The sequence below is a fragment of the Zootoca vivipara genome, chromosome 4 (assembly GCF_963506605.1).
Source record: "Zootoca vivipara chromosome 4, rZooViv1.1, whole genome shotgun sequence".
Taxonomy (NCBI): Eukaryota; Metazoa; Chordata; class Lepidosauria; order Squamata; family Lacertidae; genus Zootoca; species Zootoca vivipara.
Genome location: NC_083279.1, coordinates 51,242,988 through 51,264,577, shown reverse-complemented (window position 1 = coordinate 51,264,577; position 21,590 = coordinate 51,242,988). Strand labels below are relative to the sequence as shown.

At 42.2% G+C, this 21,590-nt stretch overlaps 2 protein-coding genes across 8 annotated transcripts in view; one reads left to right on the top strand and one right to left on the bottom strand.

The window, feature by feature from the left end:
• CRYZL1 (crystallin zeta like 1) overlaps nt 1-16,626 on the bottom strand; it is a 29,107-nt gene extending 12,481 nt beyond the window's left edge. The window contains exons 1-9 of one of the 5 annotated variants that reach the window (XM_060273592.1): nt 15,798-16,061; nt 13,085-13,153; nt 12,132-12,275; nt 11,423-11,500; nt 9,059-9,418; nt 8,656-8,777; nt 5,982-6,026; nt 4,824-4,892; nt 70-203 (exon numbers count right to left, since the gene is read on the bottom strand). In XM_060273592.1, the coding sequence (XP_060129575.1) occupies nt 70-203; nt 4,824-4,892; nt 5,982-6,026; nt 8,656-8,659 (252 nt within the window). In that variant the 5' untranslated portion in view covers nt 8,660-8,777; nt 9,059-9,418; nt 11,423-11,500; ... (1 more) ...; nt 13,085-13,153; nt 15,798-16,061. Of the gene's footprint in view, nt 1-69; nt 204-4,823; nt 4,893-5,981; nt 6,027-8,655; nt 9,419-11,422; nt 11,501-12,131; nt 12,276-13,084; nt 13,154-15,797; nt 16,063-16,093 lie in introns of those variants that run through there. The other 4 variants (XM_060273593.1, XM_060273591.1, XM_035115547.2 and 1 more) reach the window with 4 other exon arrangements.
• Nucleotides 16,627-16,762: 136 nt separating this feature from the next.
• ITSN1 (intersectin 1) overlaps nt 16,763-21,590 on the top strand; it is a 91,517-nt gene continuing 86,689 nt past the window's right edge. For 2 of the 3 annotated variants that reach the window (XM_035115543.2, XM_035115542.2), the window contains exon 1: nt 16,763-17,079. The gene's annotated coding sequence lies outside the window, so the exon portion shown is untranslated. The remainder of the gene's footprint in view (nt 17,080-21,590) is intronic. The other variant, XM_035115545.2, reaches the window with a different exon arrangement.

Below are 21,590 nucleotides of genomic sequence, written 5' to 3'. Positions count from 1 at the left end.
GACAAATATATACTGAATAGGAGCTTAAGAAAAGACATAATTGTTTCCGAAGTAGTTTCTTGTACCTACACTTGCTCCATCCATCACCAGAACAGTTTTTCCTGGAGTGGCGTAGGACAGGTAATGTAGAGCTGTATATGCACGAAGACCATCACGAATGGTACCTGCTGCTTCAAGCCAGGAGACCTTTTCTGGCTTACGAGCTGTTTCAAACCCGGGCCGGGGGGGGGGGGAACAGACCAGAGATTTTAAAAAGCAGGGCTGGCGCTTGCCTACTTTAAAACAGAACCTTAAATTTGTTGTTTAACTTAACAGACTATACAGTATTACAAAATAAATAAATAAATGTTGGTCAGTGTTCTCCTTCCTCCCCAGAAATAAAAATTAAAAGAAACATATTGCAGAGATAGAAAAGACAGCATGGGTCTCCTCAACCCAGTCATATAAGCTTGCAACATTAACAAATCTATTAGCTTTATGTTTTAAACTGTTCACTGGTAAAGTGTGACCATATTTTTATAGCGTTATGGTTTCTCAGTGAAAGGGATAAAAGCCAGAATATAAACATTGGGTTGATTCAAGTAATTACTGTACATTTTTTATTGTAAATTGTTTTGTTTTGAAATAAAGATTTTCTTGATTTACAAAAATATGTGCAATGTCTCTCGTAACATTTTTACAAATCACTTTCATTTGTTGAGACATTGGGAAGAAAAGGGGGAAAGAGGTAGAGGGGGAAAGATGGGTGGGTGTGGGTTGGGTGACGATGTTTCTATTTTACTTAATATATAATTACTGTACATTTAAAAAACCTTGAAATTTTTGATCTATATATATATTTAAGTGCTATGGAAGATTATGCTTGGGAATAATATCATTTTGAAAAATGAGGCTCCTAAGACCAGCTTCAGGGTTCTAAAGTGGGAAGTATAAAACAATAAAAACAGGGAAAGGGAAAAACCAGAACTTTATTTGGTTAAGGTGAGGTCCGGAAAGACAGGCTATTTATTAGCCTGTTTGGTTACTTAAAAAAGACATGGGGCAAGGTATTAAGTGGGGAACACAGGGCAGGATTCACCTAAAGAGCCTCATCAATGGAAGCACAAGGACTTCTGCTCACACAATGGGGCTCCCCCCCCCACTGTGCCCCCAAATAAATTGTCTCTAGGTTGGGAGAACCTCTCAGAACAGCAGGAAGAGAAGAGGATTATTTTATCTGACATACATAGAAAAGCATAACACTAAATTCTGCCCAGAGTTTTGGGATATTCAAAATCAATGTGAAACGCGCAAGGAGATTCTTAACACTACAATGAACACTTCCACACCTTATGACAGGCATAGGTAAACTCGGCCCTCCAGATGTTCTGGGACTATAACTCCCATCATCATTGACCACTGGTCCTGTTAGCTAGGGATGGTGGGATTTGTAGTCCCAAAATATATGGAGGGCCGAGTTTGCCTATGCCTGCCTTATGGTTTAGATCAGTGGTGGCCAAACATGGCCCTCCAGCTGTTTTGGGACTACAATTCCCATCATCCCTGACCACTGGTCCTGATCGCTAGGGATGATGGGAGTTGTAGTCCAACAGCAGCTGGAGGGCCAAGTTTGGCCACCACTGGTTTAGATGGTTAAGTAATTTGGGAGCTCTTAACTCCACACTTGCCTTAGTGTATGTTGGGTCAGGATCAAATTTATACTGGCAAGTGTTACGCATGCCTGCCTTTTCTGGAATCCTCTAAATACTGTTTTCTTTTTCCAATATTCCCTTCTCTTTGCCACTTCAATGTTTTTCAAAGTAAGCTTAAAAAATGAATACAAATCCAAATTACTTGAAAACCTGAATCTGGATAGCACAATTACATGACATAGTAAGTTGAGAAAAAATTATTACCATAACATCTATTAAGAAGAGGCCAGATTTGATGAAGTGAAGGGCAGTGAGGGCCAACCAAAGTTGTTAACCTTTTTTATGGTTGAAGCTGTTGAACTTTTATTATGATTTTACTCCAAAGTTGTTGACTTTGGACATGCCAGGTGTAGAGAGACTTAATCTAATCAGCCTCCTTACGTATCATCAGTGGAAGGTTGGGTTTTGCTTAGTTTTATTCTTTGAGTCTCTTCCATAACTGAGAGAGGACAAAACGTCTTTCATTAATATGTGTATGTAGATGTTGCCACCCACTTCTCTGGGTCAGTTCCAGTAGCTGCTGTCCATTGGGACCGGTAGGTTAGAAGGCAGCAAGTTCAGCAGGAGGTGAAGTCAGAGCCAGTGACAGCCAGAGCCTGTAATTCTTGTTTTGTCTCCATCCTCCTCCCTGCTGAGACTAAGAAGGAAGCTGGCAGGCAGTGCCAACCCCATTTGATTAACCAACTAAGATTTCTTTAACTGTGTGAACAGCCCTATGAAGGCATGAGTGCTTGCAATCCACATTTTCGGGCAGCTGCTAGCAGTCCTTTATACCAGACATCCCCAAACTTTGGCCCTCCAGATGTTTTGGACTACAATTCCCATCTTCCCCAACCACTGGTCCTGTTAGCTAGGGATCATGGGAGTTGTAGGCCAAAACATCTGGAGGGCCGCAGTTTGGGGATGCCTGCTTTATACAGTCATACCTTGGTTGACGAACGCCTTGTAAGTTGAACGTTTTGGCTCCCGAATGCCACAAACCCGGAAGTGAGTGTTCCGGCTTGCGAACTTTCTTTGGAACCCGAATGTCCGCCGTGGTTTCTGCGGCTTCCGATTGGAGCTTCCTGCAGCCAATCGGAAGCCACGCCTTGGTTTCCGAACACTTTGGAAGTCGAACGGACATCCAGAATGGATTCCGTTCGGCTTCCAAGGTATGACTATATTAGAAAAGCTAAACAGAGGAATTCCACAATATAGTGAGATTCTTTGTTATCCAGCAGGACTTGCAGGACTCAGACATTTCAGTGTTATTTTCCTTACTGTAGCCCCCTCCTTAATGCACTGCATGCGAATTTTGAAATTTCCCTAACTTTGGGGGGGGGGGACCTACTTGTGATGCATTTTGTGGGACCTGCTGTTGGAAAAATATGAACCCTGCTGGGTTTACAGCGATGATAGTAAAATTTTCTGGGTTGTAGCCAAAGTACACAGAGTTGATTGTTTTAATGTTTCTTTTTCTGTTGCCCTTTACCTTGTATTGAGTACTACAAAAGATAGCTATAGTTTCAAAGGATGCCGTTCTGCTGTTGAACTTTAGTTATACAACATATTCAGAAAGGTTTGTGTTACACAAAAATATAAATATTCCTGCAAAGGCCACAGTCACAATCCAGCAAGGAAGACAAAGCTGCAGAAGCAGCCTCAGATGCCTGCAGCCATTGCAAAATGTACAACTGGATGCATAACTAACTTGCATCACAAAGGCCACCCAGGACCCAATGATCTGGCAACTGCAACTTTTTAATGTACATGGCAAAGCACATCTCCACCTGGACTCCTAGTTGAGTGACTTAAGTTTACAAGACTATAGGCATGTTGGAGCTTATGACATCATTGTCATGTTGAGTAACATAGAAACAACAGACTTATGATTTTGTCTGATGCCAGATAGCAATTAAAGTACAAAGCTAGGTGTGTGGAAAACTCCACTGGATTCATAATTGTATGCAATTCTTCAGTGACACCACAGGCCAGGGAACAGGGCCCTGCAGTAAACACAGGGTTAATCCCTGCCCTCCTATCAGCTAATATCCCCAGTGGGGAAAATGAGGGCTGGAGGTTGCCCACCCCCGCAATAGCATCTCTCCTAAAGGGAATCTTTCTGAAACTTTCTGAATCTTTCTGTGAGGGCATCTATTGATGCCCTCACAGGAGGTTAGATTTGTAGATAGTTACAGGTAGGTAGCCGTGTTGGTCTGACATAGTCAAAACAAAATAAAAAATTCCTTCCAGTAGCACCTTAGAGTTTCAGTGTATCTGAAGAAGTGTGCATGCACACGAAAGCTCATACCTATGACAAACTTAGTTGGTCTCTAAGGTGCTACTGGAAGGATTTTTTTATTTAGATTTGTAGATAAATTATGATGATACGTTACAGTTTGGATCATAAGATTTTTTTAAAAAATTCTGTGACACCGTTCTAGATTAGCTTTCTCCAATTCAGTGTTCTCCCAAAATTTTGGACTACAGCTTCCATCCTTGACTATTAATCAAGCTGATTGTGGCTGATGGGGACACCAGGGGGCACTAGGTTGGACAAGGCTGCTCCAGATCCTTGGTTGAGTAGACCCTTCCCCTAGTGCTCATGCAACATTTTATAGAATGACGATAACTTTGGATCCAACCCAATGCTCTTGACCTTTTGGATTTGCCTGCTACTTTTATTTATTTAGTTTAGTTTAGCTTGCAAATGCACGTTCTAACTATTGCACCAGAGAAAAACCAGGATGTCTGGCCTAGAATAATCGAAGAAGTTTGAATAGAATGCAAAGCTCAAAGCAGGGTTGGACACCGCTTTCAGAAATGCTTGCTTTTAGAATTTAAGAGTAAATCAGCAAAAATAGTTGAGTGAAGCAACAAGAGGAATAGCTTAGGAGAAATGAAAGGGGTGAGTCAGCTCTTGTGGTTTCTGTTTGAACATTAACTCACTGAAAAGTATGTATTGCTGCAATTTCTTTAGGAAGAGATAAATTGTGCAGCATTTAAGGCGTCAGTGTAAGACACTACACTTCTGAGGACACTTGAGCATTATTTACAAATAAACTGCAATATATACAAATAAAACAAATTTGACTTTTGTAAATAGTTAAGTGCTAACTGGGTTCCATGTGGTGCTTAACACAAGATACATACCTAAATAATGTTCATGAACTAGAACAACTTCACACAAACCAGACTCTTCTGAATCCAGCGGTAAAATTCCTATGAAATCAAAACAAAACCCTTCAACTCAAACCACATATATACTGTATCACATGTCAAATAAGAATTGCATTTCTAAGGGAAGGCTATAGTCCTAACTTCACTGACCTGGGAGTAAGACCCACTGAATTCAACAGGACTTGCTTCTCACTAGATACATTTAGGATTGTGCTGTTCATCATTACTCAGCATATCACCTTTAGCTTCTGTCACCTCTATGTAATGCAGCTGGAAGGGATGAAGCTGTAAAATTTGCACGCTCTACCCTAAGTGTCGCTGTTGCTGTGATAACAGATTGGCTCAGACTCAAACACCTCTTCTTTGACCCTTTTATGAAAGAACTTGATATGTCTTCAACACTTTAGGTAAAGTTTTAAAGGGAATCTAATCACAGTGCTCTGTGGAACCAATGAGTGATAGTTATGGAACTCAGTATTAATGAAATGAACATGTGCAGTTCCAGGAAGCTTACTCATGAGAACATACCAAAGCCTGCCTTAGGGCATGTTCAGACTAGCAGTTTGTTACACTATCTGCTCACAATATTGAAGTAAAGAGATGATACAGGTGGATAGAAGTCCAAATCGTATCGGTGAATCATTTTCACATAGCTAAAGGATCGCCTTAATATAGCTAAGTTTTGACTTGACTGCTAACAATTCCTATGTATTCTTCCATACAAAATTTATCACATCAATGCATCATGGGGATTCTCATAAAAAGGCAAATTAAGACTTAATATTTAAGAAGTAAAAGAAATCTAAAATTTCTGATTATTTTAATTTGCTATTTGTTCGCATGTAGCCCCATGTTGACATATACAATTTGGATGTAGAAGCCCAGGTTCAGATCTGTGCTGAGACATAAGGCTCATTAGCCTCGGACATGTCACCATCCCTTGGCCTAGCCCCTCACCTCTGTCACAGTGTTACTGGGAAGCTAAAAATATGGTTGTGCTGTCTGGGGCTGATGGGAGCTTTAGCCCAAAACATCTGGAGTACACCAGGCTAAGGAAGACTATTCTAACCCAATGCAGTTCTTTCACTTAAAAAGTATTCACTGCTTAGATTAAAAAAACCTGCAACTTACCGACTACCTCATCATGTGGTTGAAAGAAGGTCACTTTATTTCCAGCTTGAACAAAGAAAATAAAGGGATTTAAATAACAAATACAAGAGAAATTACTATACTTTGAAAACTGTATTTGTAAAACAATAATTTACAAGCAGATGTCAGTGATGAGGTAGTGAAAGTCCATGTTATGAAGTAGCAGGAGGAAGGGTGTGGTGGCACCACTTACCTGATCTCCTGGCAGCAGAGTTGCAGCTGCTTACCAAGGTGTGAGGGTGTCAAGGCTTCATGGAGGTCGGTGCTGTGAAAACACACCTCCAGAGCCAATGAGGTAGTTCTGTTGGCAACGCTGGATTAGGGCAGTGTGGGCTGTTCCCCTGCACAGGGTGCTGAGCCAAGGGTGCATAAAATAATACAAATAAAAAAACAGGAGGGGGGGGGTTCGGCCCCTGCCTGTAGGTGTGTTTGAACAGCACTAACCTCCCTGCTGTTTTGCCCCTCCCACTAACAGGTAAGCAGCAACTCTGCTGCCAGGTGATCAGATAAGCTCTATCACCCCCCCCCCCCCGGCTGTATCCATGGAGGAGGAGGAAGGGAAAAAAGGACTTCCTTTGGTTTGTCCCAAGCTTCTCACTCTTCCACTCTATTGAACTACCTGAGGTTCTAGTACTGAGGAGAAAAGCTTCTTTCTACTTTCTCTGCAACATGCATAATTTTATGCACCTCTGTCAAGTCCCCCTTACAAACCTTATTTTATAAACTAAAAAGCCCCAAATGCAGGACAGATGTTTCAGCCCCATAATCATTTTGGTTGGTGTTTTCTGAACCCTATGTATCCTTTTTTTGAAGCACAGCAACCAGTACAGTACAGTATTCCAAATGCGATCGCACAACAGATTTGCATAGTGGCATTATTATGTTGGCAGATTTATTTTATTCAGGTTTTTTGTTTTTTTGCACTTGCTTACAGTGAATCACATTTGCTATTTTAATGCCCATTTACCTAGTTTGTTCTTAACCTCTTGATGTTATCAGCAAGCTTGGCCATCTCACCGTTTACCCTAACTCCAGCTCACGCTTAGTTTAATAACAGGAATCTGCCCTACATTTTTCATGGTGAAGACAGATGGAAACCATTCAGTTTCTCTATAGTCTGCTTGTTTTCCTTTAGCACACTTCTGACTACCTTGTCATTCAACTGCTTCCCTAGCTGGTTTCCTGCTAATAATGTATTTAATTACATTTTTTGTTCTTTCCATTAGTGTTATTAGCAACGTACTCCTCAATTAATTGTTTTAAATGTCTGCTTGCATTTATTTTGATGAAGTTTGTGCTCCTTTTAGTTCTCCTCATGTTTTCTTGCCTCCAATAACTTCCTCAACTCTTAAAAACACTGTTAGCCACCTGGCCTCAGTGGTATCTTTCCTGGTCTGTAGTATATATTCTAGCTGATCTTCTTTAATGTGGTTTTGAATAACTTCCATGCATTCTGGAGTTATTTGACCCTCTTTGCTTTCCCTTTCAACTTCCTACATAATCAACAAACAGAAACCAGCTGCCCTGCAGAAAGGTACTTACAAGGGGAAAAACCCAAGTGACTCTTTCAAATGAGATAAATCACAAGGCAGCAGAACCTGGGGAAAAACTCTTCTGTCCCTAAAGCACAGGCAAATCAACACTCCCATACAATTATTATTATTAAATTTGTATACCACCTTATACCTGCAGATCTCAGGGCAGTTCACAACAATACCATAACATAGAAACACAAAATACATAATAAAAACAAGAAAAACTCAATAATCTTTCCCCTCCTCGACACATTTTAAAAGGGGATTCATTGGATGTTAATCAGCCAAAGGGAAGTGTAACTGGGTGTATCTGCATTCCACTCAGGATCCTATCCCTAGTTCCTAATTTCTTAGAGCAGGGCTACACAACATGTGATACAAGAGCCAATAATTTGATAAAGCTCCTGTTTATTCTGTCTATCTAGGACTGTGAAAGCAGTCAGGGCATGGTTGGTGGTCTCTGTTTGACTTGGTAGATCACAAGTTGGGCAGGTCTGTCTGAGGAGAGTGGGGTGAAAAGAAACAGCTAAATGCAAAAGCAACATTTTCCTAACTTCTACCAGCCTCAACCAATGCAAACTTAGTTGACAGGAGGGTCCAGTTTAAGGAGAGCACCTGGAAGGGATGGTTTCTCACCTCTGTCTGAGCCATAATAAAGCAGACCATAGAACAGACTCTGGGGTTTTCTAGATGTTAAGAGATCAGGAATGCTTCAGTAGAGCCTGGAGGCCATTGTCACTTCACAGCAAAAAGGGCTTGAACCACATTTGAAAAAGGAGTCCTGTCGTGTCCTTTGGTAAAAGTCTTTAATAATGGACAAGATGGCGGGGGATGAAAGGAAAAGGAACTCTAATGCCTTTCCTTGCCACCCAACTCATCACTGAGCTTGCTGTGTTTGCAGAGGGCAGAGCAAGGTCAGGTCAGTTTCTCTGCTTGCGAGATGAGTTAGTAGGGTGTGGATTTCTGTGGACCCCCCCAATTATGTCATATGACCAGGAAACAGGAGCCAAGAATCTTGCAGATTCTGCATGTTTCATTCTTCATGCCTTGGGGTTCTTTTAATGGGGATAAGTTACAGGAAACACACTGTCCCCTTTCTCCCAAAGCCTGTAGGTGCTTACTCATGTATTTTGCTCAGCCATGTGCCAAGTCACTTCTCTGCCTCTCTTCAGATGTAACAGAAAGCCACAGATGAAAGTCCTTGACCTCAACGATAAGGTGAGATTTTCATACTCTCACAGTTCTAGAACCCATAAGACATGTTAATATTTTCCCGGAATTCACAAACAAAATATTTCTATGGAAGAAAGTAAACGGAAGCACTTGGGAAGTCAAGAAGCCCTAATAAACCCAGCCATTAACAATCAGCATAGCCCCACTGTGGCTTATTTCTTTGCCACACTGTATTGTGACCGAATGTTAGGAACTGGTTTTCATGTTGAAAAGATTAATGGGGTTCAATGTTTACAAGGCATTTTTCATTGCCAAAGAAAACAGCAACATTATACTAATTAGTATACTCACTCTCCAACACAACACCAGCAATTTCCCTCCCAACAGGTAGAAACTCCTTCTTGATCTTGATTTCTGACAAAAGCTAAGTCAAATAATGGTTAGAATGCCTACTGTGAAGAATAATAAATGCTGAGTACATATTCGTACAGTTAAATGCTATTACGGCCTCCCACCAAACATTTAATGGCAGATTAATACAGTATAGTCCAGTAAGGCTGAAATCATACACACATTTTTCTTGAAATAAGTTCCACAGGAACTTAGAGTAACATGATTAGGATTGCAGTATAAATCTAACACATTTGAAAAATACTAACTTGACTGTGCTATGGAACCCCAGGTCTTCACAGTTACCATGTTCTGTCTTCTCTATGTATAAAAATGATTTTAAAATGATTTAGTAGTTTAGTTATTTATCTAATTACTTTGCTTTTATCTAACATCCTTTGCTTTTAATAATTTTAATAAATCATGTCATAATGGCAGTAACACCTGGCAAAAGCCTTAGTTTTCCTTGCTTTGTTCCCCTCTCTATTTTATTTCTTCTTCAATACAAGATAAAATGGTTCATGTTATGGGCAGGCCAGATATCCATCTAAAGCAAAAAAAACCACTAATAAATAAAAGAAAAATCACACATAAATCAGCTTTTAATTTTTAAATTATGTATTTTAAAAAAAAAACACAGTTAGCTAGAGAAGTTCTAAGAGGCAGGTAAATGTATTAAGACAGGTCTTTATAATGCACACATTTGTATACCCTTAGCACAGCACACTAGATCTAATCCTAGAAGTGATGGGGTACATGTTGTCCAACTGATTTCTAGAACTATGGGACCATAGAACTAATCAGTGTACCCGAGAGGGTGCTTAGCTTTAAGTGTGGGCAGATAGCATTCACTTAAGCCTCTATTAGAGCCAATTTATATGCAGTCCTGGGAATGCCTCTTGATCCAGCCTCTATGGTAGCTGAAGGAGGCATAACATTGTAGAGCAAGGATCATCCTTGCAATTATCATTCATATTGTGGAGAATCTCCACACCAACAGCAAACATTTGTAGCAGTGGGATGCAAACTTTGCAGGAAACATGGACAATTCACTGTCAACTATGCCTATCATGTGGACCAACTCTAATAATGATTCCACCCCCACAGCTAGTAATGGCTGTAGTGGTATGGAAGCCAGCCATTTGGGTCTTAGAATCCCCCCCTTCATTTATACTACTGTTTTACATAGTTGAATAAGGTAGATTTCAGTAAAAGGTGATACTTTAGTTGAAAAAAGGGCACCTGATATAAATAGCAGCTACTTTAACTGTTGGACCAACATTCAGGTAGGTAGCCGTGTTGGTCTGAGGTAGTTGAAACAAAATAAAATAAATCCTTCCAGTAGCACCTTATAAAAGTAAAGGGACCCCTGACCATTAGGTCCAGTCACGGATGACTCTGGGGTTGCAGCGCTCATCTCGCTCTATAGGCCGAGGGAGCCGGTGTATAGCTTCCGGGTCATGTGGCCAGCATGACTAAGCTGCTTCTAGTGAACCAGAGCAGTGCACGGAAACGCCGTTTACCTTCCCACTGGAGTGGTACCTATTTATCTACTTGCACTTGACGTGCTTTCAAACTGCTACTGGTAGGTTGGCAGGAGCAGGGACCGAGCAACGGGAGCTCACCCCATCACGGGGATTCGAACTGCCGACCTTCTGATCGGCATGCCCTAGGCTCAGTGGTTTAACCCACAATGGCACCCACATCCCACAACTTAGAAACCAACTAAGTTTGTCATTGGTATAAGCTTTCGCGTGCATGCACACTTCTTCAGATACACTGAAACAGAAGTCACCTGACCCTTACCTTATATAGTGAGAGGGTGGGGAGGGGTATTACTCAGAATTATTACCCCTCCCCCCCTCTCACCTGACCCTCACCTTATATAGTGAGAGGGTGGGGAGGGGTATTACTCAGAATTATTACCCCTCCCCCCTCTCACTATATAAAAGGGTCTGGTGACTTCAGTTACAGTGTATCTGAAGAAGTGTGCATGCACACAAACTAAGGTGCTACTAGAAGGAATTTTTTTATTTTTGTATATAGAGAGTTATGCTGTAAATTATAAGGGTGTCTCTGTTACCTTATGCCAGAGATGGGAAACCTGTGGCCCTCCAGATGTTGTTGGACCGCAACTCCCCCCATCCCATGCTGGCCGGAGCTCATGGGAGTCGGAACCCAACAACACTTGGCGGGTCAGATTCACCATCCCTGCCTTATGCAAACAAAACTGCCACCAAAATGGGTGAACAGCATTTTGATGTATTTGAATCAAAGAGCAGGTCCATAGGTTCAACTTTCCAAGAAGTAAAATAATACAAGTACCTTATCATTGATCCGACTTAGAGCACAGGCTTTAACTTGCACTTTCACATAGTTGTCTCTTGCGACAGGAAGGTTATCCTAAGATTGAATTGACATGATTCAGGACAAGTAAGTACGTCACAACTAGGTATTTCAACTTAACTGATTTTGCGGATAGAGTTCTTCCCTTTCCCAAGATTACAGTGTGAAAGGTAGCTTAGTGGTAGAGCATCAGCTTTGTATACAGGAAATCCCAGATTCAATCCCCTCCATTTTCATGTAGGGCTGGGACTGAACCTCATGTGAAATCCTGGAAAGCTGTTGCCCATCAGTGTAGACACTACTTAGCTAGTGAGGCCAATGATATGACTCAGCAAAACAGCTTCCTCTGTTCCTATGCACTGTGTTGCAATCCTATTCTGCAAAGGTTTATAGCTAGATTATGTATGAGTTATAACTAGGGAATGACTTTAGTAACAATACACAGAATGCAACACACACACACACACACACACACACACACACACACACACACAAATGAACTAAATTCTACAGAAATCTTACACAGAGTTCTTCTGATTCAGGCAGTTAATTCAAAGTTTCCAAGTCACTTTCCTTTTTGAGAAGGAAGTGAAAAAGTTACTTTATAATAAATCCAGAAAAGGGATGCTGCACTGTATGCAATTATTACAATGGGTTGTAAATTATAAATAAGTAATAAAGCTTTTACAATTCTGATTGTATGTCTGATATTTTTTCCTCCATCTTAGGCTCCAGTCATGAACACGTATATAGGGTTGTTCTGTCAGTCAAAAGTGGAATGCATGTTTTAATATTTCTGGTTCTGAAGCTATTTTCTCATGTATTTTGTTAACTGGATTGAGAAACAAATAAAAACAACACCAGTTACTGCATTCAGATGTTTCAAAGTTAAAAAAGATAATTTGTTTGTTGTATAATTCCCCCACTTTGAAAAGCTTTAAGTCAAATCTAAGTCTTTCTTCATAACTCAGGGCTAACCCATAGTTTGACAAACAGGTTTGTGGTTCAGGCTCACACTCTCTGTCCAATTTCCTCTCTCACATCATGATTTAGGCAGACGATAGTTTATAATTAGATCTGAACTAGACAAATTATGGTGTGTTCAAACTACAGTATAGCTCACCTGCATGCAGCACTTGGAAATCCACTTCAAAGTATGACTTCTAATTCTGCCTAAATACAGTTTTATGCTAACCAGAAAGGAAGGGAATCTAAGCTTGAGACAGAAAGTGGAGCACGCAAGTCCAAAGCACACAACAAAGGCCAAACCATGGGTTGGCCATTATAAATCAACTGAGATGGGATGGCACTTAGATGTAATGCTAAACCATGGTTTAGTATTACAAGAAGAAGTCTCCCTCCTCTTCTGGAGCTAGTACAAAGAGAGTCGAAGTTTCTGCTGCTGTTTTAGGTTAACTTTAGCTTAGCTTGCCATTTAAACCAAAAACTATATTTCGTCTTAACACTTAGCTGTTATCAAGACATTTCATAAACTATAGTTTGAAGTTGGCTTCTTTCAACTAGCCACAGTTTGTCCAAGATCACATGAGATGGCAAGCTGTCATTATTCTAAAACAAATTAAGGCATCACATATTTTAGACGCGTATGCAGTGTTATATTTCTTTAAGCAAATAACTTACCTTCTCCAGGAAAACAAAACTGGCCTCTCCAGATGAATTCTGCTGCCAATATAAGCCTTTCATTCCGACCTTTAAAATATAGAGCGGGAAATGAAATACCTAAATACACATTTAGGCCAATATCTAACTAATCAGTTCTGCTAGCACAAGCACTTTGAACTGAGCAATTACACTTCTTCTCCTTCTCCTTGTGCCCCCGTCCCGCAAATCTGCTCTGGAGCGTTGAGGGAAAACCCAGAACAAATTAGGTGAGAAAGTTTGGTTGGTCTGCCAAAAGTGCTTGCACTAGGAACTGTTTCATTAGATACTTCCAATTGTTTCTAAATAGATTTCAAATAAAAGACTTTATATCTAAAGACTTTATATGTTTTGTATAGGGATGTGGGTGGCGCTGTGGGTTAAACCACAGAGTCTAGGGCTTGCCGATCAGAAGGTCGGCGGTTCGAATCCCCGTGACGAGGTGAGCTCCCGTTCCTTGGTCCCAGCTCCTGCCAACCTAACTTTCCTGCATTACAGGGGGCTGGACTAGATGACCCTTGTTGTCCCTTCCAACCCTACAATGATTCTGTGATTCAATGACTGAGCAATACAGTGGTTCCTTGACTTATGAATTTAATCCGTTCCAAAGGCACCTTAGTAAGTCGAAAAATTCGTAAGTCGAAAAAGGCCATTGGAAACGCGATTTCCCATAGGGATGCATTTGAAACGGAAAAATTGTAAGTCGAAGCAACCCTATCTAAAAATCCGTAAGTCGAAAAATCCCTATCTAAAACCGCAGTGGTTTTTTCCCGGATGTCGAGACATTCGTAAGCGCGCGGCCATTACCGCCATTCATAAATCGAAAAATTCGGTTGTCGAGTCGTTCGCAAGTTGAGGTACCACTGTACAAGCAACATTTTTTTATTGGAAAAGCCTGCTTTAGTAATGTAAGTCTTGATCAGCAATTATCAAGGAACCCTGATAAACTTCTTAGTAACTCCAAGGGGACTCCCAATCACAATCTGAAAAACATTTATCTGTTTCTTTTAGTTTCCTTCCCTAATTCAAATATACTTCATGGATATACATTGACTTCTTAACTGTAGAGTAGTTTATTACATTACAGCATGTTTGGCTTAGTTCTGGGAAATCTAAGAAAGAAACTCAAGTTACTGGCTTTAGGGATAAATCACCATCCGTTTCATTTCACTCGTCTAAAAAAGGGAACAACACTAAGTAATGCAACACTAGGTTGCATTATTATACTAACTTGCCAAGGAGAAAGCCTCATTGTACTCAATGTGACTTACTTCTTAGAAAAAAATATATAGGACTGCAGTACGAGAAATTGAAAATTAATTGTAAAACATTTCTGTAGAGTTTTACCAGGAACTCAAACCTTTATATTTTTACGATCACCATTTATTCCAATGGAATGAACAAGCTTTACCCAGAAGTATTCTCAGCTTGGCTAGTAACTGATCTTTTTTCTTAAAAGCACAAATCCTGAAGAGCATTGAGCATAGCTCTTCAGGATTCTAAGGTGTGCTCAGTTTGTACGATTCGATGCCCAATGCCAGCCATCTGTATAAGCATAGTTCGTCAAAAGCTAAACCACAACTCTCTGCAGACAAACTGATGTGGAAAAATGAAGTGATGGTATGGTATGGCACTTGAAGACTACAGATAGGAGCAGCTTGTGATGGGACTAATAATTATCTAAAATATGCATATATACACAAGGAAATGGAAGGTGGTGTATATACACAGCACCTACCGGTAATATAATTTGTAAATCTGAGCTATTAGTTTTTACTTCTAACGGTTAAGATGGCCCACTTAGTAAGCGTTATTTATCTGAAACCTTTACTGTTTCTTGTGCATTTCATTCATCCTCAATCCTGTAACTCCTCCTCTTCCCCCTCACTCTTAAGCACTTCTCTGTTACTTATCCAACGTACCCTATAAAAGCACAATTCTGAATAAGTGAAATGGCAAATTTGTTGTGCATGAAAGGATATTTCTATGTCTCAGTTGGAAATTTCTGAAGATATCCTGTTTTATTCTAAGCAGGGCAAAATCTACCTGTGGAGCCACTCCTCTTAATTTCCTTAACCTCTGATGGGAAGTGGGCTGTGAGCCAAACAAAGCTTTTCAGTTATAGGGCCTTGTTTTTTTGCATATTTGCCAGACAGGGCCGTCTTAAACACCCCTGCCGCTGTGGTGCGCCGGATCTCTCTGGCGCCCTCCCGCCCCGTTTCCCAGCGCAGTGGGCGGGTGGGCGCAGCTGCGCGGCGGACCGGCCAGCCAGCGGGCAGGCGCAGCTCGCGGTGCCTTTCTGGTGGGCCGGCGCCATGGTGCCCTGCGCCACCGGGGGTCTACCTAGAGCCAGGCCTGTTGCCAGACACTGGGCTTAATGCCTTTTCAGCACCAGGTGAAGTCCTTTCAATTTGTGCCAGCCTTTTAGACATTTTACACAATACTTCTCAAAGCACATTTATTCAAAGGTTCAGCTGAGTTCCATTCAATGGGACTCACCTTCCAATTAAGAGAAGCGTTACTGGTGCATTGTGTTTTGCTTTAGCAATCGCTAGCATGTTTTGGAAATTCTTCTTTTTAATTTTTTTATCCTATTACTGCATTTTTAGTCTATGCTTCAGCTCTATTCTGACGAGAAGGGTATAACGAGAAGGGTATAAACCGTTACATAAACAAAATAAGCAAATGCCCCTACCATAGTGCCTGCACTTTACTGGGTCTCTTAAATGCACAATTGCAAGATCTTGATTTTCATCCCACCACCAGCTAAAGGGAAGGATATGAGATGAGCAATAGCTGCAGGGAACCTCCCAAGCTCAGGAACCTCGCCCTTCTTTAGCAAGACTGAAAAGAAGCGCGGATGCTGAACAGCTACGGGAGGTCAAAGAAGGACGGCTGCAGGTCCCGAGGGTTCCCTCTGCCTCACGCGCCCAGCCCCTTGCCCCGCTCCAGCAGAAGAGACCCTGGTGGTTGTCATGACAAACCCATTACCTCTTCTTAGGCCCCTCTCTCTGATTCTCGCGGGAGCATGAAACCTAGCTTGGAAAGCCTTAGAACAGAGCTGCGCAGAAACGCAGGTCCCAATTGGCCAAAACGGCTGTCACTCTATACGGAGGGCGGGGGACCGAGGGAAAACGAGAGGAGCCCTCCGGAGCGGCGCGCTCTAATCGCTTCCCGACGGGAGTTCCTGGCCTGTTAAAACTACAATTCCCAGCAAGCCTTGCAGCACGGATTGCCTCATTGGTCCCAGCATGCAGCGCCTCTCCAATTACTGAGTGGGCAATAAAAAGCCGTACTAGGCGTGTGAGAGACGGGATAAGGATGGGAGGCGAGTCAGGTTCGCTACGGTCTCCTTTCAATAAGCATGACTTTCGGAACACCAGGCGTGCGATTAACTCCTTATGCTTCTTTCTCGTCACATCCAGCCTAGTTTGGTTCCCCTTCGTTGCTAGCGGCCGATGCGAAACTTGAGTGCCCTCCTCGGCTCTCCCTTCACCTCGCGCCCTTGGGCTTATCTCTTTCCCAGAGCGCGCTTTTGGCGACCAACTCCGTAGAATGTTTCCCTTTCCTAATGGTGTCTGGGCGCGTCCGTCATCGGGAGAGGGGTGGGATCTCTGGGATGGGCGAGGGCTTGGTTGGCTGCCTCAGGATTTGCGCCTCTCTTTGGGTTGCGCAGTCAGGCGGCGGGTGTGCGAGAGAGGGAGAGCCGGGCAAGTCGCTCTCTCTTTCCCTCTCTCCGCCCACACGCGCCTCCCCCACCCCACTCCGCCCGAGACAGCGACGGTGACTGAGGCGGCGGCGGCGGCGGCGGCGGTTAGCAAGAGCAGACGCGGGCGGGGATGGTGCGTCTCGGGGAGGTGGTGGCCTTTGCCGCTGCTGCTGCCACCGCTGCCGCGCCGGTTGCTGCTGCTCATCCCGCTTCCCCTCCGTCCTTGCTGTGGGGGTGAAGAGGACACCCGAGACCCGACAGAGATGAGGTAGCGACGTGAGGCGGCGGCGGAGGAGGGGACCCATGGGGCCGCGGGCCAAGGGGTTCGCCAGCGGGCAGGGAGAGCCCGGGGGGTCACCCTGGTGAGGGGAGCGCAGGCGCGCTGGGGAGAGCGAGGCGGGGAGGGACCCCTCCACCAGCCCCAGCGCACGCGCGCGGCCCTCTTGCCCTTGTTCGGGGTCCCCGCATTCGCCCCCGCTCCCCCCGCCCCCCCCGCCTGCTCTGTTGTCATTCCCAATGTTACTCCGGGTTGCCGGCGCGTTTTCCCTCCCTCCCCCGGTATGATTTTTGTCGCCATTCTTCTCTCCCTCGGTCCGCCCCATAGCCTGGCCCACCCCCCTCCATTGCCCCGCGCCCCTCTCCTCCTCCTCCTCCTCCCAGGCGCCTCCCGCGCCAGAGGAGGGCGATTCGTGGCCATTGACCCGGAGTGTGTGCTGGGAGCTCTTCGCCGGCGGCCGTGATTCCCTTTTAAAAATCTCTTCCTAATGCTGGTCTTCTGACGCCGATAGCGGCGCCTTTGATTTCGTCTCCTGCTCCCATCTTTTTGACTCCTCTTATTTCATAGAGGTGGGGAATATAATATATATTTAGCGCAAGCAGAAGGGAATAGTGTGCGGGGTGATGAGCGGGCCCTGCGTGTGTGGGGTGGGGGAGAGAGCTTATGCACGGCTCGGGCAAACGAGATTTCTTTGCCTGCAAAAGCAGCGGACGTCTTTGTCGCGCCTGTTTTAACAAACACGCTCTCGCTCGTGTCTGTTTTAACAAACTCGCCGGCAGACTGTCGGTGCGAAGAGATGCAACGAGAATCCGAGGTGGAGCATGCAGAAGTAACTTACTTATACAGTAGTGTCCCTGGCTGAAATTGCTGCGCGCGGGCAGCCATGGTTTCCAAAGAGGAATCTCCGACAGTGACATTCTCTGACCAAAAAAAAAAAAAGTGTCTGGATTTTCGCATGAGGTTTGGCCTTGCACTTTCTAGCCCATGCACCTTTCTTTGGCCTTCACAACCCTGTAATGAAGGAAACATGTCCTCCACTTCAAAGATTTGGCCTTGGAAGAAGTAAGGTCTTTATCATGTCACTTCTATTTGCTCTGAGTTTAACAGCAACATTTATTTGATTACATTTGTCCCTATACGCAGTCTTCATCTTGGATGTGTTTTCCTTCTGGGAAATTGACTACTGAGAACAGGCTGCTTACCAATAATACTATATTAAATAATTTCTTCTTGTAGGCATTCCCAGCTGGAGTAAGTAATGAAACAGCCATGAAAATGTGACATAGTGACTTCTTGCTTATAGCCATCCTTCACAAACAGTAAATGTTTTTTGGCTACTTGTTAAAGACAAATACTGTATATCCAATTCAGTTTATTATGCCTGAGGGTAAGACCAAGGAAATAGTTAAATTCTTAGATCTCTTATGAAACTGTTTATAGAGCTCCTTTGTCAGGATTTAAGATGTCAGTATGATGCTGAAGTCCAAAGAGATAATTACCTAGATATTAATACTCTAATCAAAGATCTGGGATTTATAGAGCATCCCAAATTAAATACAGTGGTACCTCTAGTTACGAACTTAATTTGTTCCTGAGGTCCGTTCTTAACCTGAAACTGTTCTTAACTAGAAGCGTGCTTTTGCTAATGGGGTCTCTTGCTGGTACACGATTTCCATTCTCATCCTGGGGCAAAGTTCTCAACTCGAGGTACTGTAACTCTTCCAGGTTAGTGGAGTTGGTAATCTGAAGCATTTGTAACTCGAGGTACCACTGTACTTATAAACAGTACAGTGGTACCTCTACTTACGAATTTAATGCGTTCCGAACGCACATTTGTAAGTCGAAAAAAATTGTAAGTCGAATCCCATAGATTGGGAGAAAACATTCATAAGTAGAAGCAACCCTATCTAAAAATTCGTAAGTAGAAAAAAATCCTATCTAAACCGCATCCAAGATGGCAGATGGAGCTCCATTTGTAAGTAGAAAAATTCGTAAGTAGAGTTATTTGTAAGTAGAGGTACCACTGTAGTGTGTTGCAAAATGTTAAAAGCTATATTGAGAGTGAATAGCAGGATCACAGTATGCTCTAGTCTAGAGGCTGGCTGTTGAGAGGTACTACCTAGCTTCCCAATTGACACATCCCAGCAATGATAAAAGAGAAATATGTACAGAACTTGCTGGGAGTTTTCTTAATGTGATAGTAAATTAACATCCCTCCCACATGTCTCAAGGTAGCCCTCCAGGAAAACTATTTTAGTAAGGGCTCTTATTAGTTGGTTTGACCCTTATATTCTTAGTATATACTTTGTAGAAAATATTGAGGGTAAAATAGGTACTGTACTGTATTGGAAAGTTAAATATGATAGCAATGGATTCTAAAAAACAAGGCAAACAACAAGGCATGTTCTTGGGTTAAGAAATGACTGTGGCAGCTTAGTGATGGGAAAAAGGAGAGAAAATGGCAGAAAAATTAAATTCTCGATTTTCTATCTTTGATACTGATGACATGAAAAATATTGTTGAACTAAATATGTGGAAATAGTAAAACATAGACCAAGCATTAGGAAAGCCTATTGGTAAGAATGGTACAGGATACTTGGCAAGATTTCAGAATTTATTTAGCTGCTCTACTGCTGAAGCTTGGGTGGCTTACAGGAAGTTAAAGTAAATATAAAATTATATTAAAATAGCTGTAACATGCAGTAGAGTAAGATTCATTCATACCATAAAAATATATAAAATATCTAAAAGGCCCAAACAAATTATATAGCATCAAAAATAATGCAGGAATAGTGCCTGGCCAAGTTCTCCAGAGAGGGAATTAAGAGGCAGAGTGCCTTGACACTAAATTTGGTCACCACCTACCTTCTAATGACTAGGACCAGTAACCTAATGCCAAGCCAGATCAATTGTACCAGGGGGAGATTCTTTAGATACTCTGTTCCCAAGTTGTTTAGTACTTCAAAGGTTAAAACCAACACTTGACGTTGTCCCATGAGAAGACTGAGAGCTGGTGTCCGGCTGTCTGAGAATTGGAAGTTCCATGCACCCAATTTAGTTAGGAAACCTGTTCCTGTATTTTGCAGAAATTCTAGTTCCCAGGTGGTTCTCAAAAGCAGCTCCTTGAACAATACATTGAAGTACTTTAAATAAGCTGTCAACAGAGCATGGATAACAGCATTTTTTAATTGAACATTTTTCATAAAACAAGTTAATATACAGAATTGGTATAGAAAAGAGTAACTGAGATTCATACATGATTACTCTAAAGTAAGTTCTATTGAATGTATTGGAACTTGCAACATAATCCACACAGCCTTTTCTGTGGCTACCTTGCCCCTTCTTTGATGGCCTCCTCTTAAATTATGTGAATACGTAACTTCTTAGGAAGTTATTTGAACTCTATCAGCTTTGTTGAACTCTCGGTTTTTCCTATTTGACTCTTTGGAGTGTGTTTAGTCTGTTTGAGAGTTTTTATTAAAATGCATCTTCTCAAATGAGGAAATTGAATTACATTCAAAAAAGATATTTATAGCTGCTAGTTTAGAATTCAGGGGTGGCCAACTCCCAAGAGACTGCGATCTACTCACAGTTAAAAACTGGCAGTGATCTACCCCCCTTTTTGGGGGTTCAGGTCAAAGTTGTTGAGCTTTTTAGGGAGGAGGAAAGTCACATTTTGGAGGGTGCCAGGGCAAAAGTGTTGAGCTTTTCTTTAGGGGAGCCAAAGTTGTTGAGCTTCTTTGGGGGGAGCCATTGATCTACCAGTGATCTACCACAGATGTCCAGTGATCTACCGGTAGATCACGATCTATCTGTTGGACGTGCCTGGTTTAGATGGTCAGTTGCCGTTAGCTCACTGAAATGGTGAGAAGTGTTAGTCGTGACTAACAGGGCATGAGTTAAATGACAGTCTGGATTCAACTGCCTGCTTTTAATTGAGTTGTGTGTTTGTGTGCAGCTTCTTTGATTGTTTTTGACTGCTATCTACTGTTTTTTATTTGCTTTGAACTTTTTGGAAAATGGGATAGAACTTATTTTAACTTATTTACATTTCTATGCATGTTTATTTGAAACTAAGTATTCAGTAGAGACAATGATTTTGATCCTAGTCTCTAGGATTTATGTTTAGATTTATAGAGTGAATTACTGCTGGAGATCTCTAAATCTTGTGAGTTTGCATGTATAATGTATGTGCCTAGTAGCATGCACTGAGATATATGTTACTGATTCTCATCAGTTCCTGAAACTTAAGGAATAATAAATGAGAATGCATGCTTGTTGTTTCTGTGGTTTATAGTTAAGTATTACTTTTTAAATAAATCCCAACTTCCAGACCTGGTACTTCAAAAATGGTGTGATTAAAATACTGGAAGAAAAATTACAGTATCTCAACACTTCTGTGTAACTAAAAGTGGGACTGTTAGTTTCATCTGGATATAAGGGAAAGCTGCCAATGGCATGTGGAGGAAATGCTTATTTCTAGCGAGGCAGGCAAAAAGATG